The sequence below is a fragment of the Microplitis demolitor genome, chromosome 7, assembly GCF_026212275.2.
Source record: "Microplitis demolitor isolate Queensland-Clemson2020A chromosome 7, iyMicDemo2.1a, whole genome shotgun sequence".
Lineage (NCBI taxonomy): Eukaryota > Metazoa > Arthropoda > Insecta > Hymenoptera > Braconidae > Microplitis > Microplitis demolitor.
In genome coordinates, this window is record NC_068551.1 from 21,382,353 (window position 1) to 21,409,920 (window position 27,568).

The following is a 27,568-nucleotide window of genomic DNA, read 5'->3' on the forward strand; positions in this document are numbered from 1 at the left end:
CCTTTACGACAGACAGGAATACTATCTTCTGTCCTGTCTCACATCCCTTTAAACTTGCCTTTGCCTCTGCTCCTTCGACAACTCCTTCTTCTTCTTCTTCTTCTTCTTCTTCTTCTTCTTCTTCTTCTTCTTCTTCTTCCTCTTCCTCTTCTTCTTCGTGTGCCAATTCTACAACTTGTTCCTGCATTCTCCAAGTTGGACAACTAAAATCTGGATCTGATGCCAAGTTTCTCTGTCTCACGAACTCTCTTAGCTCATTCTTTTGCTCCACCATAAACTCCTGCAACTCCGACGTATACTCTTACTCCTCTTCCCTCTATCGGTCTTTGGCCTCTTACATATTTTTAATATCCCAACCATTTTCTTACCATTCCCATTCAAATACTTAACTTCCAACTCTCTTTTACATCTCGAAAACGTTTTATCGTTTAATCCTACCAAGGCAAACATCTGATTCAACTGCAATGAGCTTTTTCTACATGATCATAAAAAAAAATAAATTATAACCTCAGATACGGATTTTTTAAAAAATAAAATTAAATTACCAACAATAAGATCGTTGGAGCTGCTTGGAAAATCTGTTTCTTGTATCTATATATATATATAACCAGATAGATGATAGTGAATTCAATTTGAAACAATAAGATAAACCCTGGTAAACAATCTAGACTAATCCAAGATTTAAAAGCATCACAATTAATCAGGTATATTTTTTACCACAGAGTAATAAATTAAATTTTCCGACTACAATTTATTATTAGTTTTGGCTTTGTCTTTGTTGTAAGTACTTGTATTAACCTTTGAGCCATTACTAAGGTAATTAATTAGCTACATGCACAACCTACATATTACGTAGTTAACTATTCTATACGTTTATAAATTTATATACATATATAGATATAGATGTGTAGATGTAGTAGGGTATAAGCCGGATTAGTGAGCCCGGATGGCGCATTACTTACGTTATCACGATGTCATTATATTACATTAAAAACTATCGGTAGAAGATTTATCTCCAGGCATCGATAATATCTAATTTGTAGTACGTACATTTATGCATTTTATTAATAAATTTTTTTTTTTGGCAGAAATTTATTGGGGCTGATGGGGTTGGCTGGTTATTTTGTACGAAAATTTTCAGGGTTTTAAGCTGACGTTAATTTTGAATTATACTTTTTTTTGAGAAGATGGGTGGATAAAAAAAAATTACTGTGAGGCAACTCGGTTTGGAAATTAATATTTTTTGGTAATGAGAAATTTAATTTATTTTCAAGAAGTATAAATAAATAAAAATTCTGATAAATTGGAAGTTTATACAGTGCTTAAGTTTCTTATCGTTCTTATGAATTATCTGGATTCATCTCTGTGAAAAATTTTGAATGAATTTGTGATTTATTTCAAGTGCTCGACCCTAAGAGTATCTGGGCTTTATTAAAATCACTCGGCGTAAAGGGTTATCAGATCGATACGACAATTATTATTGTGTCCCTATCGAAGTACTGAGCATTAATTTGCCCGCCATAAATAATTTAAATCTGAACCCGCCTATAAAATTTACAAAACTTCATTTTTTATTACCTCATTTTATTTTAATTTAACACCAGGCAAATATTCGATACCGACATACCCCAGCCACAAAAAAATTTTTTTACTATGGGGCAAAATGGACCCACCCAAAAAATTGAAAAAATTTATTTGCTCGAACAAAAATTTTTTTGTTGATTTTTTTTAATAACGGGAGAATTGAAGGCGGTTCAAATTACCCCTTGAGCTCCGTATTGCCCTGTATATAGTTTGAAAAATTCTGGTGACTTATTTTGCCCTTTAGTAAAATTCTCTAATCGAAATTACGTTCAGTATAATTTGTTTTTTTGTTATGTGACAGGAACTGTTGCGATTAAAAAAAAATTAATTAATTTTCATAATATTGACCTTAAATTAAATTTCTAATGGCTTCGCTCGCACGTGTAAAATTTTTGACAGCGCAGAGTATGTTTCGATAACATGATTATTTTTTAAATTTTTCGAGAGATTATTTTCATATATATTCCGTTGTTTTAACTTTAATCGTTGTTGTTGTTGTTGTTGTTATTATTGTTCATGTCCTGTTTCTTTAAAGTAGCAATTTGTTAATCCTTTTGTAATTTAAATACAATAGTTATAGATAAAATAAATCCTTTTGTCCATAAAGTATGTTGTAGAGTAAAAGACAAAGTTTGTTGCCTAAACTCTGTTTGAATCAGCGACGAATATAAATCACGAAAAAACTCAAACTCACTACTTCTTATTCATTATTCTAGCTAAGTGTATAAAAAGTATCGATCCAATCGGTTAAATAATTTTATATCATCGGATTTTCATGAGTTTTATCTAAAATACGGCTTAATATTAATAGTTGTTCTTTAATTTGTTTATTTTTGATAATAAATTATTTAAATTTATTTGCCGGGTGTGAGATAATTCGTGCAGAAAATATTTTAAATAAATGACCTAAAAAAAATTTAAAAAAAAGATAAATGAAGGAAAATTTATTGTCGAAGAAATGCTGAGAGTGAAATCTCTGTCACTGATTAATTGTTTTATAAAAAAAAAAAGTCATATCTAACAATAAAAAATTTATTATTTTAATTGTTTGAATTAAATTTCATTTTCTAAAAAAAAAAAAAAATATTCGTGAGGCCAAAAAATGTAGAATTCTACTTATGGACAAATTTTGAAAAATTCGCGCCCTAGTGAAATTTTAGGAACTAATATTTTGGATTAGTTTTTAAAATCGCCGCTAGGTGGCAATTTGGCGCAACTTCTTCCGCTAGTAGAATTTAGTCTGTTGTTTTACGGCAAGATAGAATTTTGGTTTTGAAAAATAAATTAAAATCTTTGAATTCTTAATCAGAAGAGTGGAATCTAATAAAAAAATTAAATATGTATTATTGTTTTTAATATTTTTACTGACTTTGACGCAGATCGAGGTTTCGAGCCCGCGGCGCCGAATTAAAAACCGATTATCAGCGTAGGATATTAAAGTCAGTAAAATTATCGAGTCAGTATTTTTTTACCGGCCCTCCAAGACGTCTACTTTCTGATCGCAAAAAAAAAAAATAAATATCCGCGTTTATGAGTAGAAATAAAAGTAAAGAAAAAATGAGTGACGTTAATAAGAAATTTTAAAGTAAATTTATAAGTACTGCGTTAGTATGCAGATATATTATTTAAATACTCAATCATAGTTTTTAAGAATAATTTCCTGAGAGATTTGTAAAATGAATAAAACTAAACGTTAAAGTTATTGAAAAATAAGTCAGAAATAACTCTCAACTTATATTTAGGGTAGCAATACGTAAGTTTTAAAAGATATTTATAGATATATATGTGTACACATAAAAAACAGACAGTAAAAGTATCGCATTTTGTAGATGGTGAAACATCTGCCTCAAGAGAACCGATCGCTTAGCTGGTCTCGACTACTCCACTACTTGAGTTAAGTCACGATTGTAAAGAAACATTGAAGACTAAAAAGAAAAAATATGTTTTTAAGACAAGAGACTGCAACAAGCAGCCTCCCATTGATCCGATATGACTGCTCGTTTGTTCGACGTCTCTTCTATCTGAGACAATTGACCGGCTGTAAAAGACGCTCATGACTTTTACGTCAAATCAATTGGATATTTTTACCCGTTTCGAAATCTAAGGCATACTTTGAACCGAAATAAACATTAGACTTATGAGAAAATAATCATTGTAAAAGCTTGAAATGAATCAACTTCGACTAACAAAAGCTTGAATTAAATCTTACTTAGACTTACCAAGGTTTGAATTGAACCTACTTAGACTTACAAAGACATGAATTAGATCTGCAAAGACATAATTTGTGAAACGAACAAACTAAGAATTTTTTAAATCGACTCACTATTAGTCCCGGTCTGCTTCTAGGTCCTATTCCACTCCTAGATGTCATTAATCTATTGATAAGCTGGATAACTTTCAGCAATTTTTTATTAGCCTTAAAATTTTTAAAATCGAGCCTCTCTTAGACCCAGACTGCCAGTGGGACCAAATCTACCCTTGAGTGACATTAGCCCTCTGGAGAGATAGCGTGATCACTTGCATCAATCAGTAGTCTGCGAATTTTTCAATTTTAACTTTTCGTAGTGTTCTTTCAAGTTCTTCCTTCTGTTAACTCTAGTTACGTTCGTTTCATGATTTATGCCTTGGTAAGTCTAATTCATGCCTTTGTAAGTCTAAGTAGATCCATTTCACAATGGATTTAAATGCTTATTTAGGTTGAAAATATGCCTTGGATTTTGACGGAGGCATCCAAATAAATTAAAATAATTATAAGTATTTAAAATATTCACATGATGTACAATATTCTTTGAATTACCCATTACCCATTGCGAACAATATTATTTAAGTGTTTTATAAACTATCCTCAGCTTAATTGTTTGACTCGAGTCGAGCAATTCTACCGCAGCTGGTATGGACGCCCATATGCGCCCGTCCCGGTTTAGTTCTATACCTACTTATACTACAAAGTCGCTGCAACCGGGCGAAACTCGGTGCTGCTGGTAAACCACTTAGACTTTACTTGATTTTAACTTGCTGTACAAGTATACCAGCTTTGCTTGCCAACATCATCACGTTAATAATGTTTACAATATTTATTGAATTTGAAAAAAAAATTTGCTCCATTTCTGTTAATGGAGACGACTATTTTATCCGGCAATAAAAGGTATTGATTTTTAGTGACAATCTATTGTATGGAAGATGTTTAACGTGAGTGTACAATAACAAACTTGATTTTCTTTACTTATCTACTCTAGTTGATTACGTTGCAAGTTTACATTTACATTTTAATCTCGACAAATATATATGTATATATTTGTATATGTGGGGGGGGAGGTGCGGGTAAAGTGAAGACTGAGAAAATAATGGACTTTCGTAAACTCGAATACACAAAATCTTCCTCGTTTTACTTCAACTCAGAATAAATAAAACAAATTTTTATTTGCTGGGAAAAACTTTTTTTTACAGACCAAAATTTCGTCAAAAAAAAAAAAATGAATTGTTTTTTTAATTTCAAGATTTTAAATAATTCATAATTATTGAGAATAGTGGATTGAAATTTGAAAATTTATTTTAATGATTCTGAAGTTGATGGACAATTAAAAATTTTCGGATTTTTTTTTAACAAATTAATTATGAAAAAAAAAAAAAAATAAAAATATGCACAGGTAGAAAATTTAAAAAACTATAGGTGCAATTTTTGAAAATATTTTTTTTGTGTAATTTATCATTTTTTTTTTAAATCCAAAAATTATAAGACGTCAGCTAACCAATATTATTAACTTTAAGCAAAATTTTGGATATTGCGGATTCAGCAAAAATTATTGTGAGTAATTGTAGATATTTATATACATGCAGATTACAAAAGTATGTAAATTTGTTGAATAATCAATTTTTAAAAAAATTTTTAAGCCAGGTATAAATACGGCTTTGGATTTATTTGTACAACATTATGTAAAAAAATAAAAAAAAAATAAAAATAGTTTTTACTGAGGATCACATATGGTCCAGTGAATTTTTTCACGTGGAAAACTAGGTAGTCATGTAGTGCATATAACAGCACTCTCAGCAGGGAATCGAATTTTATAAGAGACAAAGTCTTGTACCTTTAGTTTATATAATACATATACATATATATATGTATATATGTATGTATGCAGACATATATTTTTGTGAGTGTGCGAGAAGACACATGGATACCGTATGTTTACCAGGTGTATGCCAGTTGCATTTACAAATAGAGTAATATAAATACTTCTTCTTTCTCTTGGAAATGTTAAATCGTGATTTTGGATTGCATGTAAAAACATCCATGCGTAACACTTGATGTTTACACTACTGTGCAAATGTACTTTTGTGGTTTTTACTCCGCGGTTAGGGAGTTAAAGTACATTAATTCGTTTAAATGCATGATATATTTAATGACGTTTCTATTTAGTCCCTAAAGAGAATTCTATTTACGGAGCCAATAATTTTATAATAATTGTCGATATTTATTGTTACAGTTCGCAGTGTAATAATTTTACTGAGGCATTTTTTTCGAGTTCCAGATTTATATTATGCTTCTTTTGCAATTAGATGCGAAGAACCGAGCATTTAATTTTTTTTTTTCACAATGAGGGCAAATGGGGTATCATCAAAAAATAAAAAATAAGTAGAGGAGAGGGGGAAAAATGGGGTGCTTAAAATTTTGGATGCCTTGAAATATCTGGGGGCAAAATGGGCCCTTCAAAAATTAGTCATTCTTTTCTTTTATGAGAAAACGAATGATAGAAAATACTTCATGCGCAGTTCTTCCTACAAACAGAGGCAAAAATTTAAACTTTCAAGTGTAGATCTGGTGAAAAATCGTATACACACACGGTGGAATGTAGAAAAGCCTGATTCGAGTTATTGCGAACCTTGCCTTCGGCTTGGGTAGGTAATTATACTCGGTTTGGAATTCGCTACTTTCCACCCTTGATGTGTAATATACTATTAAGATAAAATAAAATAATAGCCGAATTTTAGTAGATTTCTTGGAGGTCCATTTTGCCCCAAATTGAAATTTATTAATTTTGGAGCATATTATTGCGAATACATGACAGAAGACTAAAAAAGTTAAATAGGTTAAGAAAAACAAATATTAAAACTTCTTCTTCATGGGCCCATTTGCCCCTTCCCCTTCTCTACGTATTTTTTACAAAATTTTTTTTTTTAAATTATAAATAACCATAATCGAATTATCCATTTTATCCAGCCCTTTTTATATTTTATAAATTTATATCTATTTAAAAAAATATTTCGGCATTTTAAAAATTACCACACGTCCAAACTAAAATTAATCGTCACCGAAAAATTACCTGTCTGTCACAGTAACAAATTCAAAGACAATTTAAAATCTGTAAAACTTTACAAAACACTTTAAAACCCATGAAATAAAATGTGCATGTAACACTTTACATAAAAGTAATCAGACTTTAATACAAAATACGATATCTTCTTAACCTCACGGCTTTCTTTCTCCTTAATTTAAATTCACATATCGTACCTCGCGTTTTCAAGGGTTGGTTTTTTTACCTCGTTCACCAGTGCCATTTTAAAACTAACCATTTCTTAAGCATTAAATTTTCATCCCATAGAATAATTTTACTCCCAATCCCCATCGCGTTTCTCATTAATTTGAACCTTGACACGAAATCATTAATAATTAGAATCCAATTGAATACCCATCATTAAGCTAAAAAAAGAGTTTGGTCTCTCGCTATCTTCCCGAAGCTTACAATAAATTAAATAGTCGTCAATCAGCAAAAGTCCGATCAAGTGAGGAGTAGCTATAGGATAGTATTGATAACGCCTACGGTTAAATCGACTGGGAGCGAATTGTTTGCGGATTTCCTTAGCGTTTCCAAGCTCTAAATGCGCACAGTAGCGAGTGCCATTTGTCATTGGTATTTCAGTTCGATTATCGACGGCTATCGCGATATCCCGACTAGCTGTGCGATGCATCCATCTATTCATCGACCCTCTCAGCTCCTGTTTCCAATCCTCTATCCTCTGTCCGTCCATCCATAACCAATATCTACTCATATGTTTTAAGCGCACATAGTCCGCGTTAAGAAATAATCTCTACGATTAAATCGAAAATTATTTTCCTCGTCCTGATCTACGATTTTGACTTCTGTTCTTATTATCTACAAACTTGAAATAACTCAAACGTCAACCAAAAATTATTACCGAATATTGAGAAGTATTAAGCGGCCATAGAATAAAATGGGACACAATTTTACCGAAAAAAATTTTTGTTTAAAAATTCTTGGTTACGACTTTGAAAAAAAATACGGGGCAAGTTGACTGGTCTGGTGAATAGAAATTTTAAAATTATCAGTAAAAAAAATGGCGTCTCATTATACCCCGAATTAATTGCCGTGAAAAAATAATCAGCTGAAGTTAGACAAAAAAATTTTTTATATAGTATAAAAAGTAACAATAAAAATAACAATCTCATGTTTTTTTATTTTTATTTTCCATACTTATGTATTTATACTTATTCTCAAGAGAAGATATTCCTGGAGCATGAGGATTAAATTTAAAAAGTTTTAGCTGAATAAATAAAAGGTTGGCGATTCGCGAGGGATCTCAGTATCCCTGTGATTCTTGCTGATACTCTTGTTCATAACTCAGCTTTAGAATCAGCACTAATGGCTCTTAAACTCTCATCAGATTTACGTTTCGTAATCGGCGTTAACTGCTGGCAAGTTTGTCTCATTGTTTGATACGCAGTATGGATTTTATAACGACTTATTCACTTGAGCTTGAGTTCAAGCTCTACTCCGGTAACTTTGAGGAATGCAGGAACACAAAAGCGGAAAAGGAACTGAGACAATGCGAGAGCATTTTGATGCTGAGTTAAATACTTTATATATAATGTGAGATAGGAGACTGTACTGCGCCATACACAGGACATATATAAATATATATGTATATATATGTCATCTAACGCTGGATGATATTTAGCAGTTTCGAGTGTACATGTACAGTTTTGGTGATGCTCCGAAGGGTACAAAATATTTGAGTTAATAATAGCGTAATTAAAAGTGTCAGGGTTTTCAAACAGACGGTGAAATTCCTTACTATACTGAAACTTACGTTAGCTATCTGCAAGTTTTGACGAGGGAGAGATTATCAACGGAAAATGAAATGAGTTGAGATCGTCGGGCTTTATTCTAAAGTTTTACTTTTAAACATTTGCTCGACCTACACTGTTAAAAAAATTGTTTGAATTTTCAAAACATTGTATATAACGCAATAAACATATACATTTGTGTTTCGAATTTCATTACTTATTTCATATAGAATTTAAAATACACGTTTTTTAATTTTCAAATTAGTACTTTGGATTTTCAAATACTTTTTTTTTAATTTTCAAATAGATGTATTTGAAAATCTGAAGCGTTTATTTGAAAATTAAAAAAAAAGTATTTGAAAATCCAAAGTACTAATTTGAAAATTAAAAAACGTGTATTTTAAATTCTATATGAAATAAGTAATGAAATTCGAAACACAAATGTATATGTTTATTGCGTTATATACAATGTTTTGAAAATTCAAACAATTTTTTTAACAGTGTATCCTTGATTACCAAACGCTCAGCACGTCATGCGCAGAAATTTTTTATAGAAGCATTTGAATTTTCAAATAAGTATTATGAAATTTCAAATGGAATTATTAAAATTCAATATGTCTTAGAATTTTCAATATATATATATATGTATGAGAAAATTTTTATATTAGATATGATTTTTGTCTATTCATCTAGAACAAAAAAAAGTTTATCCGGAATATTTTTTTCTGGGTTGGAATAGATTTCATATGATCGATGGCTTTTAATATTCTGTTTTAATGATTAATGTTAACTGATTAAAGGCCAAGGGAAACAGGACAGAAATTTTTCATTTCAAATGAGTGAGTTGAGATATAAAAATTATCGTTTAAATTTATTTTTAAAAATGAATCACCAACTTGGTTTTTTTTTTTTTTTAAATAATTTTTGTCACTAAATTTTACTCGGACAATAAATGGCGGCAATTTGGAGAATAAATTTTAAATAAAATCTTGCGGAGAAAAATGCGCCAGTAAAATTCTAAATGAATTTTCCCGTAAAAAAAAAATAGTTTTAAATATTGAGGTGATTGAATAAATGAGTAATTTTATAACATGAATCCTGAGGAAATGATGTCGAGTTGATTATAAATATTTATATGAATAATACAAGTGATTGTTGGTTCAGAGTTGCTGTATAATTATTTTAAGAGCTGATTCCCGAAGATTATATTTAATGATATGACACTGGAGTTCAAAAGCGTTGTGCAGTATTCATTAAAAATTGGTGTGGAGCGATGAGAATGATCGTTAAATTTTCAGTGAGCAATATCTATCGAGTGCCATTATTGATATTGAAATACACAGTTATAACAATCATTTTTATGAGCGTGATAGTTTTAATGATCTACACACTATGAAACATCGACCAAAAGTGTAGATATGAATAAATCAAAAAATATAAGTGGGAAAGTGAATCAAATACTCGATACACGTGAGTGAATATAAAAATATCACACGAGGTAAATAAGGAAAAAAAAGTTTAATGTGGGTTTTAAAAAAAAGTAAGATAATCTAAATACAACAGATTGTAGTCACTTGAATAATTGGTGGGTTTTAATTAGATAAACTATGTTGAGATAATTGACAGCAAGTAATAGACACTCGTCCATACAAAATTGTAGCGAAGAATGTATAAAATAAAAGTTTTAAATTATCCAGCCGGTCTTTTACTTCATCATTCAGTAGGTTATTCAGTTCCTTCATTCAGAGTCTTTGCTGCTCGATGATAATTATCATCATCTTGCGTCATCACTCGGCATAAATATTTTATAAAAAATAATTTATCAAAATTTTATCGTCATAAATACTCCATCATCCGACATAATATTTATAATATTGATCTTCATACCCATTTCTATTTTTAATTTAATCCATAACAATTAATAAATTCTCTTCCGTAATCAATAATGCAAGATATATCAAATACGAAACTATCCAACAAAATGTTTTTCATTCACAAGCTAAAATATAAATGCTTTGATACCCAATAATTTTTTAAATTCGGATATTTAATATTTTTTGTTTCTTATTATTTTAAATATTTTTTAAAAAATTATTTATACGATAAAACTTTTGATTTTCCGAGTGATGACACTAAAAGTGAGATAACAAATTTATTATTTTTAAAAGAATTTTTTTTGTATCACCTCATCAGTAATTTTTCGTTTTATCTCCTACTAAAAATTCTCTATCGGACTTAAAAATTTTTTCCCGCTTTTTTAAAAATTTTTTCCATCGCCATTTCACTTATCCGTCATCTCTTATCACCATGTCAAATATTCAAAAATAAATAATTAAAAATAATAACAAACTAAAACTATTCATACTCTCACTAAAAATTCATCACCATAAATACTCGGATTATTAAAACATTAACATTCATAATATTGATTTTCATAGCCGGCTCTATTTTAATATAAAACATAATATAATTGTCATAAAATTTTTTCCGCATACTTCCACCTCGAATATTAAATACATTAAAAAATAATTACTCGGTAGTTATTTAATTCAAAATAAATGCCCGCACATTAATTGCAGCCGCAGTCTGTAATTTCCGGGCGCCTCAATTTTTAATGCGTAATTGACCATCATAAAATAAATTCCACAATTAAAATTACATAGCACACTGTTTATATAATTTATTTTATTTCTCTCTCAATTAAGATTTTCCCTCAGTGCGTCTCCATTTGAAATTTTTTTCGTTATTAATCACTTGTTAAATCACAGCGAATCACTAAGTATCGTCATGTAGAGCAATTACATATGCAAGTGGTACACCCGATTCCATGAATGCTGATTCGCATATATTGTAGTCTAGTTTAGTGTGTATAGAGAAGAGAAAATGGCATTTACGACGTAAATTCTGATGAAGAGATGTGATGAAATATTCTGCTGCAAACTCATTGTACTCTCAAACCATCACCGCTATATAATGCCTTCTCTACTATTATATACTATTATATATTCTATCTCACATCTACACTTTTAGATCCGCCTATCTACCCCCGAAACCCACACCCACACCCCCCACCCCCGCACACATAAACACGCACACAAAAATGTCACACGACGAGCGAATCAACGAACTGAAAATAGGAATTTGTGAATTGATTAGATTCAACCTGTCACGGCAACCATTATTTCTAAAAACTTCGGTGACAGTTAAAAGAATAAGCAGCCCGGATATAGAAGTTTAAAAAACTCTATAACAAAAAGATTTAAAAAAAAAAATAGTTATTATTAAAAAGTCTTTACTTCCGCGCTGGCGTGACATTCCGTTGGCTAAGAATATCACGAAGAATAAGCGATCACTTGGCACTTTTTTTTGTCACGTTTATCAAATGTCTTTTCGGTCTTTTTAAAACAATTTAAATAGTGACATTAATTTTGAACGTAACATCACTCAAAATTTACGTTAATTATTCATTGCTCTGAAGCTATTTCTGTTGGGTGAAAATTAATCATTATTAATTTTATTAACTTATGGTTTAATAAATTACGTTGTGTGTGTGTGTGTGTGTGTGGGGGGGGGGGGGAAGGGGGTTTAATTGTTATTGTTATAGTTATTATTATGATAATTATAATAACTATTGTTAAATGTATGTGTGGGTACGGTCGGGCGTAAATTGTGGCGGTAGCTGGGAATCCGACTGTTAGATATGTTCAGTGGCTCGTGACCACTATTCTTTTAGAAGTAATATCGACAAAGGGTAAGTCGTTAATTAGTTGATGAAAGGGTGTGTGAGCATAAACTCGGAGAGGAAATTGCCGGTTATGGTTTTTTAAGAAATGTTTTTTTTAAATAAACGAGGCGAGGCTGGATATCGTAATTTAACGACGTTGACTGAGAAAATTTTATTTATGCAGACTGAGGCGGGGCGAAGTGGATCGTTAGAGAACTTGAGTTTATTTATTTAGTTTTTTTTTTTTTTTAATTAAAAAAATTATTATTTGGAAAAGTTTCTATTTATGAAGATCGAGATCTAGATGAACAGACTTAAGAAAATTTTTTGAGATATATACAGATGTGACGATCTAGAGATCGGCAAAAAGGCAACATATTGAAATAAAAGATCCGAATTTTGATATTGAAAAAATTCCGAAGATTAAAAAAAATTAGGATCTAAGTTGTAGATCTAGATCTATGGAAATTGGGGAACATGGAAAGAAATTATGAAAATGCTGGAAAAAAATTTGAATGAAAAATTTCAAATTTTTATTTTTTAAAAAATTTCGAAATGGAAAAATAAAATTTTTGAATAGTTTTCGATCAATAGATCTATAGAGATGGGCGTAGATCTAAACTTTTTTTAATAATAGAATATTAATTGTAATGAATATTTTAAAAAATAATTTTTCAGTAGCTTTCTTTATCATAAATAATGATTTTGGTCATAAATTATTAAAATTGAACAAAATAATTTAAAAAATAATTCAGTGGATTACAATATCAAGAGTTCGTTTATGAGTGATATGAATATTAATATTTATGTTTGATTAATAATTAAATACTGTAATGAATTTTTAAAATCTGTTATTTGAAAAGCCAACGAAAATTTTAATACAGTCTATTTTTTTCTGATTATTGATTGGCTCGCTGTACGATTCAATCTCGAAATAAAAATATAGAGCGAACTAATAAATTGACTGATAGCACGTAATGCTTATTTCTCGGTAATTTACATAAATTTCCGGCTGCAAATCAGGTGGTTTTAAAATAAAGGCAAAAATTTTTAATATTCTGAATAAAAAAAAAATAATAAATTCATGTCACTGAGCAATTTTCACTCTACTAAATTGACAATTGTGTGAAAATATTATTAATTTAAAATATTTTCTTTTTTCAATATTCGTGGAATATCACCTGCTTTTTTTCAGTATCAAGTTAGTAATTAATTTAATATTTAATAAAAAAATATAAAGAATAAGTTGATTTTTTTTTATCTTCGAAAACACTCTCGTACATTTTTTTGAAAAAATTAAAGGGGTGGGGTAAAATGGGCTAGCTTTTATACCCACCGCCCACATTTTTTTAATCCCTATCAAAAGCCCAAAATTCTGAAAATTTCAATTCCCGAGGAGAAAAAAAAATATTTTTATGACTGACCGATTCTGTTGAAAATTTATTATGTTTTTCTAGCATATGGCCCGAAAAAATTTATTGCTGTAATAAGAGAACATAAAAACACATGTTTTACAAGATTTATATGCTTCTACAAATAATACACTTATTTGAATAAAAAAAAAAAACATCAGGGAAAATGGAGTTACTCCAAAAAATGTATGTTCAATATTTTCTATGAAATTTTTTCACTAAAATGACACTTCAAATTTGAAAAAAATACAATCGTCATGAGTTACCAAGTCACAAAAAAAAATTTTTAATTAAAATTTCGATCTTGTCAAATTTCCCAATAGTCAATAAAAAAAATTATTTTCAATATTTTCTATGAAATTTTTTCAATAAAATGACTTACTTGAAAAAAATACGATTGTTATGAGACATGAAATCATGAAAAAAATTTTTAACCAAAATTTCTATATTTCCAAATTTTCAAACGGCCAATTAAAGTTTGAAATAAAATGAAAAAAAAAAATAGCTAATAAATAGCGTAATGTCTTTAGATCCGAAAAGGAAACTTGACTTAAGAAAATACAGTGGTAATAATAATTGCAAGACTATTAATAATGAAATCGCAAAGAAAACTCAATGAATGACTGGAATGTGAGCAATGTAAAATAATTTAAAAATATCCTTAACAAGGAAACATCTATTGGAAAATAAAGTACCAACGCAGCACAGGAATAGACAAAGCGTTGTTAAAGTTCCATTAATTATTCCACTTAGATAAACACAATATTCAAGATTTTTTTTTTACAAAAAAAAAAAAAAAACAAAAACAAAAGATCCTTACAAAACGTAACAAATAAATCTTTTTTAGTTCACTTTGATATCTTTAGATAGCAATCTCTCCAGGAAATGAGACTGGAACCAAAAGAAAAAAAAAAGATTATAAAAGGAAATGAATCGTAGAAAGAGTTCCGACAAATGCACATATTTTACTTTTTTATATCTTAATTCGAAATAATAGGTTATGTAATACTTCATACATGAAATATGTAAGTGTACATGTGTAGTACTTGCAGTACGTCCTATGAATTACCAAGCAGTTGTTCCGCTACTTGTGCTCCGAGGGACGTACATACGAGGCATTACTCGATTACCCGAAACTCGGCTCGGCACGAAACATAACGGACGAGGATACGAGATTGTTTACTTTTGTTCTGACAGAGGTTTTTTTTTTTTTTTTTTTTTTTTTTTTTTTTTTTTTTTTTTTTTTTTTTTTTTTTTTTTTTTTTTAATGCAATGTTCCAATAAAAATGAAATGTTGAAGGGAGTAAACGATCCTTGTGATTGACTTTCAGCATTAGTTGTGTGTGCGGTCAAAAAACATGAATGCAATTTGTTGATCAGTGATTTTTGCATAGTTTCATACGACATACGCATTTTATATCATTAACTGTGCTACGAAATATAGCAGTTTGCGTCAATACACAAGTGGCGTTTGCATGCGCATACAATAATTTTTTTTTTTTTTTTTGCATGGATGTTTTTTTTTTTTGGTCGAACACAACAAGCGCTCGTCAGGGTATAGGTGAGTCGGTCGGTGCAAATTCAAGTCCGACAGTTAGACGAACTATTGTTAGCCATTGAACAATCCAATATTCAAATGACGTGGCTGAGAGGAAAACCGAGCAGTGCTTTTCATTTGCCCAAGCTCGATGATAAAATGGTTGAAAAAATATTATTTAAACAACAAAAACAAACAAGCTGGACGATAGCTGATAAGTGATGACTTATGAGCACCAGTATAAATAAATTTGTATATGTTCTTTTTTTGTCTCGAAGCTTTCTAGAAGCTCCGTGATTCCAAGTACAGTTTTGTTACTACGCGGCGTGATAAGTAACTGAAGAGTGATGTCGGAAAAAATAATTTAGATCTGACATCACTAGATCTATAAAAATTCATCTTGAAAATATTATTTAATAAAAAATTAGCTGAGCTACGGAGATCTAGATCATAGTTGTCAGGGATTTTTATTCAAGAGATCTATAAAGATTTGGGGAAATTCACGGATGCTGTCGGAGTTCGACGATCTCTGTAGGCGGAATAACAAAAATTGATGTCTATATATTGAGGATCTAAGTAGATCTGTAGAATTTAAATAGATCTCTATTGATTTCTTGGAAAATCTGGTGAGATCAGTAGAGATCTTTTGAGATCACCATAGATGATCTGCTATAATCATCACAGATCTGAGATCTACTCCAAATTCTGGAACTATGTAAATCTGCAGGGGTGGATCTACGTAGATCTGAATTATTTTTTCCCGGATAAATACTACAAGTATTATTATGTCTTAAAAATTTGAAATAGAGACTGAGTACACGCCCTCTACACAATAAAAAGGATTTTTGATGCAAGAAATATTTTTCATTTTGAATAAAAGACAAAATTTCTTGACCTAAGAATTTTTTTTCGCCCCAAGAAAACTTTTTGCAATTTACAATCGAAAAATTTTCTAGAAACAAGGAAACATTTTTTGCTCGAAGAAATCCTTTTTTTTGCGTATCATAAAAATTTCAAGTGATTTCCAAAAAAATAACCTACTAAATAATTTCTTAAATATTTTTCCGGCAAGTCGGACGTAAACATTTTTTTTTTAAATAATCAATTTTTTTTTTACTGGCCTAAAATTTGTTTAATAATGATTGCGCTTATGGACAAGATAAACAAATATTCATTAATATTTGTCAAATAATTAAATGACGATTAGTATTTACATTTATTTATTTATATAAATACTGTGTTAATGTACACTTTGTTGAAATTGCTGCCATCGGAAATGAAATATAATCACAACTACAAACAATCACGTGTATTTAAATCAATAAATTATAAATAATAACTCCTGTAATATTGGCATTAAATTGAGGTTAAAATTACTATGATAGTCCTCGTAAAATTGCTACCAATAAATCAAAAATATATAAATAAAACCGCAAAATAATCTCTCCGATCGGAGCTCGTAAATAAAACCCGTAGTAATTTTCGGTCAAAAGTAAATAAATAATGTTTCTTATTAACTCCGGGAATTTTTTTCAGTAAAAATAAAAATCTGTTTGGATTTTAATTTTTAACTGTCACTCAGGCTCTTGTTTTATAAAGCGGAAAATTTATAAGCTTTCCGGGTTATAAATTTACTCACATCACAGAGATGTTTAATTTTTTTAAAGAATTATTTTCAACATGTGGCCAGATAAGGGGTTTTATATATTTCAGTAGAGGAAAGAAAAGTATTGTGTGGAAATGTCGAGGTCCTTTGAGAAATTTGAGACTTAGACTGGACCTTGAGCGAATCGTTAAAATTTAAGTAATAATGCTTGGGAGCTGGACAACGTGCTCACGGATTCTTATGGAACGCTTAGTTTGCCGACATGTGTTTCAAGTTAAGCCGTGCATAGCCTAGTATGCATATGTATATGTATGTGTATATGTGTGCATATGTGCTATCGCAGTATGCACGACTATTATATTATATTATATTGAAAGTTTTAACGTGACCTCAGTTCTAAGAAGACTGGCTCGAGTATCATGCATAACATTGAAAGATAAACTTTTAAGCTGGAAAGTTTTTTTTAAATTTAAAGCGTAACTAGATCGAGACGTTGAGGGTACAGTCAAGGAGTTAAGTACAGGGAACTTTATTTTCTTTTTTTAATAAAAATTTTTCTAACAATAGTCGGCGTTACTATGAAATAATGGGCATTTTTTTTTTTTTGGAAAATGGATTGAGAAAATAGATACACCCTTTGGAGAATGCGAATCACTAATTTTTGGAGCCGGCGAAAACAAAGAATCAGAACTAAAATTTTTCGATGAATGCTATTTCAGTGAATTTAATAATTTTTGTTTGAAAGTTTTTTATGAAGGATATGCTTTTAAAAAATTAGGGCATTGTGGCGATTGGGCTTTCATTTCTGATGAAGAATATTGAAACATTTTTCAAAATATTTATTTTGGTTGAATGGAATTAATATATATTTTTTGAATGCATGGATTTGCAAGAATTTAATAAAACAATAAAATAATAAATTTATGAATTTTATTTTTCAATTAAAAAAAAATTGATCTTTAATAGAATGGAATTTTGCACTCAAACAGAAATATATATGAATATATATAAATATTTTTTATCAGATCATGTACTTAATAGAAAATTCATGATTTTTTTCAGGTACTATTGCATGAAATTTTTTCAAAATTCTGTAGCCAGAATTTTTTTTCAAGAGCCTTCAAAGCATGAAAAATAATCCCGATTATTCTAATAATTTTTTGTTCGCTCAAATTTTCTTTACCCAAATCAAAGGTTTCAAATTTCAAACGCTAAGTATTCAAAAGTACCTCTACCCAAAAACATAAATAAAATGCACCGAAATTTTTTATTTTTCACGGTCTCCAATGTTGCCCAGCCCTCGCCCAAAATAATATTTTCCGAAAAATCCCACTGACCACAAAAAAACTATTCATCTAAACCCTATTCCAATCTTCTTCAAAAACTCTACCATTTAAGTTCCTAAAAAAATTAGGAAAACATTTTCCAAATTGATAAGTAACATGCACTAAAAACATGACATTTTGTCTTACAAAATTTAAAAACTACTCCATTACGCTTCGCTCACTTTTGCCACAAGAAAAGAAATGACAAAAAAACTTTTCCTCAAAAAGTAAAAAAGCGACGAAAGTGGATTATACAGCATCAGATAATATTTTCCCCACGAAAGAAACCTAGATGTAATTTTATCCGATAACTTTGTTGAACTCGTTGATTCAGTTTGTGCACTTACTGAATTTCATCTTCATACCATAGAGCCATTCACGACCGACATATCCACGACGCGGTTCCCAATCTTCAAGACGCCGATCGATGATATTAATATCCAGGTAATAAGGAAATTTATGGCTCAGTTAAGGACTCCTCATGGATATAAGCCATTAAAGTGCTCTGCTTATCAGTAAATAGATCAACAGACCCGGCAGACAAGTACCGAAAAGCTAAATAATTAAGACCGTTAGCCTCCGTCGACCCTCTACTCGACGTCTCTATAAATACCGTATCCTAAATATATACCATATCACAATATATATATATATATATATATATATATATATATATATATATATATATATATATATATTATAATTTAATAAAAAATAATATAATAACAATATTCCATCACAATATCGCTCACAACTCTTTAGCCGCACCTACAAAGTACTTATCGGTGTTAACGACTTTGTCGGTGTGCGATACCCTGCTGCAGTTGATCACGTTGACGAGCTGCAAAGACGACGGATTAACGGCTAGGTGTGCCGTACAAACTCACCCAGTTTCCCATTCCCACCGGATAAACTCATCTCTTTGTCAAATTCAGGCTTTACACCGTTTGACGCACCATCATTTTAAAATCGGTTTATTAAGGAACGAAAATAAATCGACATCCCATTAAAGAGAATAAAAAAGCTCATGTCCTCTCGCTTATTTAATTAACTTTTGTTCATGTTCATTTTTTTTTAAATTAACTATGAACATAGAAAAGAAAAAAGAAGAAAAGAGTTAATCCTTTGGCAATTTTAGCTGATCAACTGTTGATTGAACGACATGTCAGCTGAGAGAAGAAACTGAATAGAGACGTATATTTGATCTTTTTGTTGTAACGGTATTGTATCGTTGGATCTTTGGTATATATGATATTCGCGATAAAACAAATGGATGTTTGTTGGCGGTTAATTTTGGAATACAAACAGCAAATGATGATTGGAAGATAGTGGAGACCGTAGGTGTAGAGAAAGTTTGTGTCAATGACATATAACTTTTAGATATCAGTTCAAATAACATTCAAGTCGAACGGACTTCGGTTTATAGAGTACATATATATGTATATATGTATATATGTATGTATGTATGTAGTCAGGGTAGGAAAATAGACTAGTGCACTATCTGGTGCCGGGTGAACTCGAATAAACGGAGGTTATAAAAACAGCGATACGTGTTGGTTAGTGTAGAAGCATGAGGGTTTGAGGGCTAAGGGCTGAGGGCTGAGGGATTTGAGAAAAAAAAAATTAGTTGAAGTAAGTAAAGTGGCAGGATAGCTTGGGAAGATATATAGTTTAGAGTGGGTTTAAGTTTGAAGAATAAATCCGTTGAAAAATGTCTCTTCGAATTATGAAGGATACTTGTTTGGGAGCTTTCCCACGGAAATAAGTTATTGGGATTGCGATTTGCCGAGTAGAGGGTCAGATGATACTTTTGAATGAATGAGAGTGCTAATATTTTTGTAGGTTTTATCGTTGTGAAATTTGTTATTTTAGTGGGAGAGTTTGAAACGGATGAAATGAGATTTTGCTGAGTTTATATGACGGGTGGTGGGAACTGTGGTTTTTGGTACAATGAACTTTTCGGGTGATTTGTCGATCTGTTATCTGTGGGATACGATTTTTGAATAACTGAGGGGTTGAATGACTATAATTTTTAATTTAAAATTGTGGAGTGAAATTCTGTTATGATTTTTAGAAATTTTTAGCCAATGAAAAAATTCGTTGATAAAAAAAATTTTTAAAAGTGAAATTTATCAAAAATTTTGTTTTCACTCACGAAATTTTTTTTTAATAATTTTTTAAAATTTTAATGAAAATTTTAGAAATGAAATTTTTTACTAAAATTATTTACGGAGCCTGAATAAATTTTATTGAAAAGAATAACAATATTTATGTTGTAAAATTTAGTTTAAAAAGAAATAAAAAATTAATTATTTCTCAGCGTCATTATTTATTACAGCTCTGGCTCATCAACTTGTAATGCAACGAAAATAAATTATTGGCCATTTAAAATAAATTTAACGCTCGTTTATTCGCAAAAGCGACTAACGAATTAAATACACAAGTGATTTAACTTTTTTATAACCAAAGAAAGCCACGAGTTATTAAAAAATTCATAACGAATGTTTTCATTGTTTAGAACTTTGTTTTCAAACTTTTCCAGGCCTTTTTCATTTGAATATTCATTAAAAATAACTGTTCACTTATTTAATGTCATACACAATAAAAAATTAACCCATTTCTTCCCCCTATTCATTACTAATAAAAATGTTCATTCATCTTCTAAATTTCTTTAATTTTCCCCAACGGCGGCAGTATTTTAGCCCATTACCATTTCCGCATGTTCATTTTAACCGAATATAATAATTTATGATTAGCTAAACGTAAGGTCTGTGATGATGATGGAAATGGAGATAGAGATGAAGACGAAGGTAGAGTATAATAGTAACAAGAAATAATGTACATAGAATAATTACCTAAATTATCTGCGTAAGCAGCTGCCAGCTGGAGGCCAAATATGAGGAACACAAGAAGTAGTTCAGACATGGTTGGATACTAGCTGGTGGTATTTGGTCTAGCGTCTAGCTTTGTAGCCGCTGGAAGCTTCTCAAATTATCATCCAGACCCACGGGACCCATTCATCGCTCTGCCTTTACGAGTTTTCCGCAAAGTCAACTGTACAAAATTTTTACTTTGTTATTAAATTATTAATTTACATTCAATAATAATCACAATTATGATGATCAATTGAACCGTTCTGTTATTATTATTATAATTATTATTAATTATTAATTATTAAATACTAACAATAAATGAATCTGTTTAATGATGAAAGAGCTTCATAAATTAGCGTAAATTATTATCGTCGAGATTTTCAGTGTTTGCGCTCTAGAGAGAATCCGTATTGATGAAAGGGATGCGTTATTTGCTTGTTGCTTATTATACTTATGCAAACGAAATCTATATAATAATTTAAGTGAATCCACGATTTCTATGGCAAATTTATATAATACGTAGTCGGCAAATGTATAATATTAATTGATGTTACGAAAATCAACAGAGGCTTTGATGACTTTATATAAATTGATTAATAATATTTGTATGAGTGATTAGCAAATAGTTTTTTTTACACTTATATTGCTGTCAATAAATGTATAATGACCAAATTTCATTATGGAATAAATTTCAACTATTTGAGTAATTTATATGACTATTAGTATGTCAGTATAAGAATATTTTTGTTAAAATTCTTGTTTGATGAAAAATTTGTCGAAAAATTGAACCGCGATTTTAATCTTAAATTTTGGGCTGCTACTAAATACTCTAGAAGTTAATTTGAACCTCTATGTAGCTCTTATTTGCGTTTCTGCGCTACAGAGGTTCAATTTTTCCACTAGAGGTTGTTATGGTGATTGAAAATTTTTTTATAAAATTTATATTGCTGCCAAAAAATGTATAATGACCAAAAATATATAGTTTTGATTTATAATGTTAATTCAATAACTTTTGTAATTAATGTAAACTTTTTAATAAATAATAAATTAAAATTGCCAAAATAATTTCTCGATTCTTTGCTAGTAAATTTTGATAGCATGAATTTTTGAAATAAATCTGTCGGAAAATTATTGAAGATTTGAATCGTAGCTTCTCAATAAATAAATTCTTGACTCTAATTATATTATATCGTACAAATATTTAATTATCAACTAATTTAGAGTTATTGGAAATTCCATAAATTCTATAATAAATTTAAATAATTAATGCTACTTTAATATATTTTACGTTACGACCAGCTCGTACTTTTTTGTTATAATTATGAGGATTTAATTATCAACTAATTTTGAAACCGTGATAATTTCATATGTTCCAAAATATATTTAATTAATAATTTTCAATTATTGAAAATAAAATAGCAGTTACTTGCTCGGAACGGTTGGATTCAAAATTTGATATTTAATTAATATAAATGTGCGTTGAAATTAATTTATCAAAGTATCCATATATCTATGATCCAAACAGTATATTCACAATATACATTCATATTGAGTGGACATTACTATCAGTTAAAAATAAATCCATTAGAGAATTATTCATTTCTGCTCCATTCGTTATTTTTTATTAGAAAAGTATAAAAAATAAAAAAAAAACTTATTCCATTTATTATTTTTTTTTTTTATGTGAATTTATTTTTTATATTTGATCCATATATCCAAATAACTTTTGCTATCGATACATGCACACGATATTGAACTACCGAAATTTGGAGTTACGTGAATAACTTTATCCATAAAAAAAAAAAAACTTTATCTATGTACAAATATATGGAATTACGAACCTCTATACTTTGATTAGAAATAAAATAAAAAATTCAAATCACTATCACAAATAAAAATAATTAAAAAATTCACAAAAATCACTCGAAATAGTCACTCGTTAGTTTTATTCTTGTAATTCATTAATTTTTTTAAAAATAATTAACAAATACACTTGAAACACAACACACACTGTAATTTTCAAAAAGTTACTTTTTATTTATTTTACCACCATTTTTTTTTCTCACTATTGTCAAGTGTGATAATAATAATAACACTAATTATTATTGTGAAAAAAAAATTAATGTGAGTGGATCGATGGTAAATACGGGGTTGTTGTTTAGAAAGACTATTGTTTATGTGACAAATAAACTTTTTTTATAAGCTGAGATGTGGACCGAACCGTGCGGCAGTCGGTGAGAGACTAGTTCGGGCGCCGGATCTTTCAAACCTGGCAACGCGTGACGTCACGTCTGTCGGGAACGAGAATCAGCGCGCGCTGTAACGAATAAAACCTCATATATGTATATATATATATATATATATATGTACAAATATAAGTACATATACAGCAAAGTTGAGAAATGTAGCTAAGAAAACTTATACCACTAGCTTTTACGCGTTTTCCACAACCGCACATTCCACTCAGACTTTTACACTCGATTATCTATCTTTCGAACCCCCATCTTATGCGTTAAATCATCCAAACTTATGTGACAATAAATATGTAAGGAATGTTGAATTATTTTTAAAACATTTAACTACAAATTTTCATTTTTTTTCAAAATTCATTTTTATTTTCACTCTGAAAATATCAAATTTACGGGGAACCCCAAGTTATTTATCATGATTCCCTTTTCGAAATTTGCTCTTCAAACAAATATCTATACTCGAGAGTCCAAAAAATTATTTATCATTGTTTTCAAGACGGTTCCAAAAAGCCGATATAATGAATTGACAATATTTTGTTGACTAGGCAACAAATTTTTATAAATACTGCGGCAATCTGAAGCATATATAGATGCTTTGAACTCGTACAAATTTTGAACCAGTCGGCCAAGTAGGGATCGAGTTATCCTAATAATAAAATTTTGAGAAATTTTTATTTTGAATTTCATTTGCTAGCTAACTCATAAACTATTTCGTGGATTGATTTCAAATTCTACGACAAAGCTGGTGCTGATAAACTTCATCGATTGCACGAAATTCATTCGATTCAGTTAACCTTGTTCGAAATTTATCAAGAAATCGTTATTTACTTTGTAAAATTTTTCAAAATTTATCTTTTAAATATTTTTTCAAATATACTTCATACATTCGTTTTTGAAAACAAATGTTTATTTTAAATTATGTTCTCTTCTCTTCACTATTGACATTCTAGTATTTTCATAACTTTTTTTCGGACTATTTTAGTGTCACTGAAATATTTTCACATACAATAGTATGTAGAGCATCGGGAGGTTAAAGATCATACACAGTTCAACCCGTAGAATCATGTGCAGTCAGCTAAGTTACGGAAGATATTTTTACTATTATTATTATTATCACTTTTCATAAAAAAAAAAACTGATAAAAAAAAATGAGCTTCTGACTCGGAGATAATAGAAGATTCTATAGCATTTACCTCGCGTGCGCAGCGTCAACACGAAAAATCAGGCATTGATAAAAAAAAAAGTTCCTACCCGAGGCTTGCAGTGAATAATGCACGTGTACAAAATATGCCTTTTTTTCTATACTTTATTTAAATTTTTTTTCACGACTTTTTTAACCGTATTCACATGAGCGTCAAGTCGTATGTCACCAAATCAAAAGCGTACATATTAAAAAGTTTAACACAAAGCAAAGGAAAAAGATAGAAACAAAAAAAAAGGGGCTATGAAAATTATTAACGAGGAAAAAAAGAGGACAGTAATTTTATATTGTTATGTGCGTGTGCAGTGCGCGAGCCAGTGTATATATATAATTGACTTACTAATCGTGTGACCGTGTGTATAAATGTGCATATGTGTACACGAGGCTTCAACAGCTATTCATCTTGCTGGCACAGCTGTGGAATGACCATAAATCTTATTGATTATTTTGACAATGAGTATAATCTGTTCTACATATATGTATGTATATATGTATATATATACGATTGAATTTCAAAATTATTATTGTATGCTCCATTGAACAGCATACTTTATTATAGTTTTAATAATGGATTATAATAGCTTAATAATAATCTATACAAATATATATAAGGTAGAACAAATAATCTATGTTTTATTTTTTGGTAAACGGACATAAGTGGAGCTCAATTCTTTGAGAGGTTGTAAAAATATTTATGTGGTTTTTATATAAAGTTTATGCCAATCGATTTTTAAGGTCAAGTTAACAGTAAAAAAAAATACATACATATATGTATACATAAATTTTTGAACTAGGCGAGGCATTTTCTGACCATTTATGAATTCAATGGAAAATTAAGGCATTGTAAGATTTTTTAGAATTTGATTATTGAATATGGAGTGAAATAGGCTAAAAAAAAATTAATTTTTCAGCAAATTTTTTTTATTTTCGATGGAAGGGTTTTCTGATTCCGTGACTAAAATTTTAGAATTGTACGGAAAAATTTATGATTAATAAATTTTGGAAAAAGTCGTAAAGAGAAAATTTAATCGTTGGAATTTTCCAAGCTGGAAAAAATTTCTCGGTCAAGTTTGCGTCAGCGTCTTTGAGCTTAAATTTAATTGCCGAAAGATCCCTACGTTCCTTCCTCGAGTTATATATTAGCTGTCATAGTCAAAAGCATCAGTTTTCGATTACGGCTAAAGCTGGCACGCGTCACTTGCTCCGATACAGCAGACAGAAAATATTTTGAACTTCAGAAACACAATTACAAAATTGTTATTTTTAATTATATATTTAGTTGTAACTAAAATATTTTTTTTCGACGCTTCCTCGAAAATTTACAGACTTCCTACTTTATGGTAACATTTTTTTCTTGTAACACAGTTATTAGTCACCATATTATAAAAGTTTTCATTTTTTCTCAATTTTCAAATTCCGAATAGTGAAAAAAATTTTTTTTCTATCACTTTTTGAATACTCATAATAGTGATAGTTCATGAGTTAAAAATTTATGATTGCTCACCGATATATACCTATATATATAAATGAGAGATTGGATACCTCAGATATAAAGGGGTTAACATTCGATTAAATACAAAAAAAAGTAACAGATGCCATGAGTTAGTGGTTTCTATGCGCTCTTAAATATTCTTCACGACAGTAAATGTTTAAAAATAGAGAAGAGAGCAAATAGGGGTCGCGAGAAGTGCTACGTTAGTCGAATATCTCTTGGTGTCGTGTCTACTTTAAGCTCCATTTACATATATCAATTTCTCATTCTTATGTTACATATTTTATGTTTAAATAAAACGTTAGAAAAAAAATCGATTATTTTTTCATCTTTACGGACAATTTAAATAAAATTCATACCATTCTTTGTATTACAGCGCATACATACACGCCAGATTGTTTCAATATGCCAAGCGAAAATCTACTTGCTTGTTCGCTTAGTCAGGATCTCTAGGCTCTGACAGTATATTATTATGTATGCACATCACCGAAATTAGTGCATATATTTATCTTCGTTTTCACTTTCTGCGAACAGACCAAATGATGTGTGAAACTTTTTACCAAATATATACATATATACATATTTCTATATATTTATTTTTTCTATTCATACACTCCCTCACTCGTGTATATATATATGTATATGTAACTCCATTATTTAGCAGGAAAGACTTTTAGTGTTTAATAAATTGAGGCTGGTATAAACAAAAGCTTAAAAAAAAATAAATTGTTCGTAGAGCGGAAAACGATTTTCGATACTGACTAGTATTTATTTTTTTTATATTTTTTTTTGAATATTTAACAATCGCTCGGAGCACCTCTTTGTTTCTTTGTCTTCACGTTAATCAATGTATAAAGGTGTTGAGCAGTTAGGAAATGAAAAAAATAAAAGTTTCATCCAATCAAAATGGGTACTGGACATTTAAGCGAGACACGTAGTACTAGGTAAACGTGCCAATGCTACTAATAGTTTTGTTAATTTCTTTCTTCTTTTTTTTTTTTTTTTTTTTTTTTTTTTTAACTTTTCTTCTATTTATTCAACGGTATATACTCTATACATTTATTACACTAGTTTTTAATGGCTCGCATGAATTGATATTTACATTGACCGTGGGCAATATAGAGTTAACGGAATATTCAAGTAAATATAACAATATTAATTGGACGTATTTATTATAGTCCATATTTAGATAGCGAAAAAAATTTAAACTAAACTCTGAGTACATGTTTCATTATTGTTGTTATGTATATTATTTTGTGGATGACGATCATAAAGTCGAAATTCTGACTTTTTGATAATAGTATATATTTATGACTCAAAAAAATAGACGCTGTGGGTCATTAGAAAGACTGGCTAGTTAGATGTTTAATAAAAAGAAAGTCAAAAATTTTTTAAACGGCTATAACTCTTTAATTACATGTCTCATAGTATTTTTAGTTCAGACAAAGGTTGAAGGAAATTTAGTTTTCCACAATTTCGAT

General features: G+C 29.6%; 1 protein-coding gene across 1 annotated transcript in view; it reads right to left on the reverse strand.

Moving 5' to 3' along the window:
• Nucleotides 1-23,373, reverse strand: part of LOC103579599 (protein eva-1) — a 48,575-nt gene extending 25,202 nt beyond the window's left edge. Inside the window, exons 1-2 of the mRNA XM_053740754.1 lie at nt 22,987-23,373; nt 21,128-21,326 (exon numbers count right to left, since the gene is read on the reverse strand). Coding sequence (XP_053596729.1) covers nt 21,128-21,197 — 70 coding nt within the window. The 5' untranslated portion in view covers nt 21,198-21,326; nt 22,987-23,373. The remainder of the gene's footprint in view (nt 1-21,127; nt 21,327-22,986) is intronic.
• Between the last annotated feature and the right edge of the window lie 4,195 nt (nt 23,374-27,568).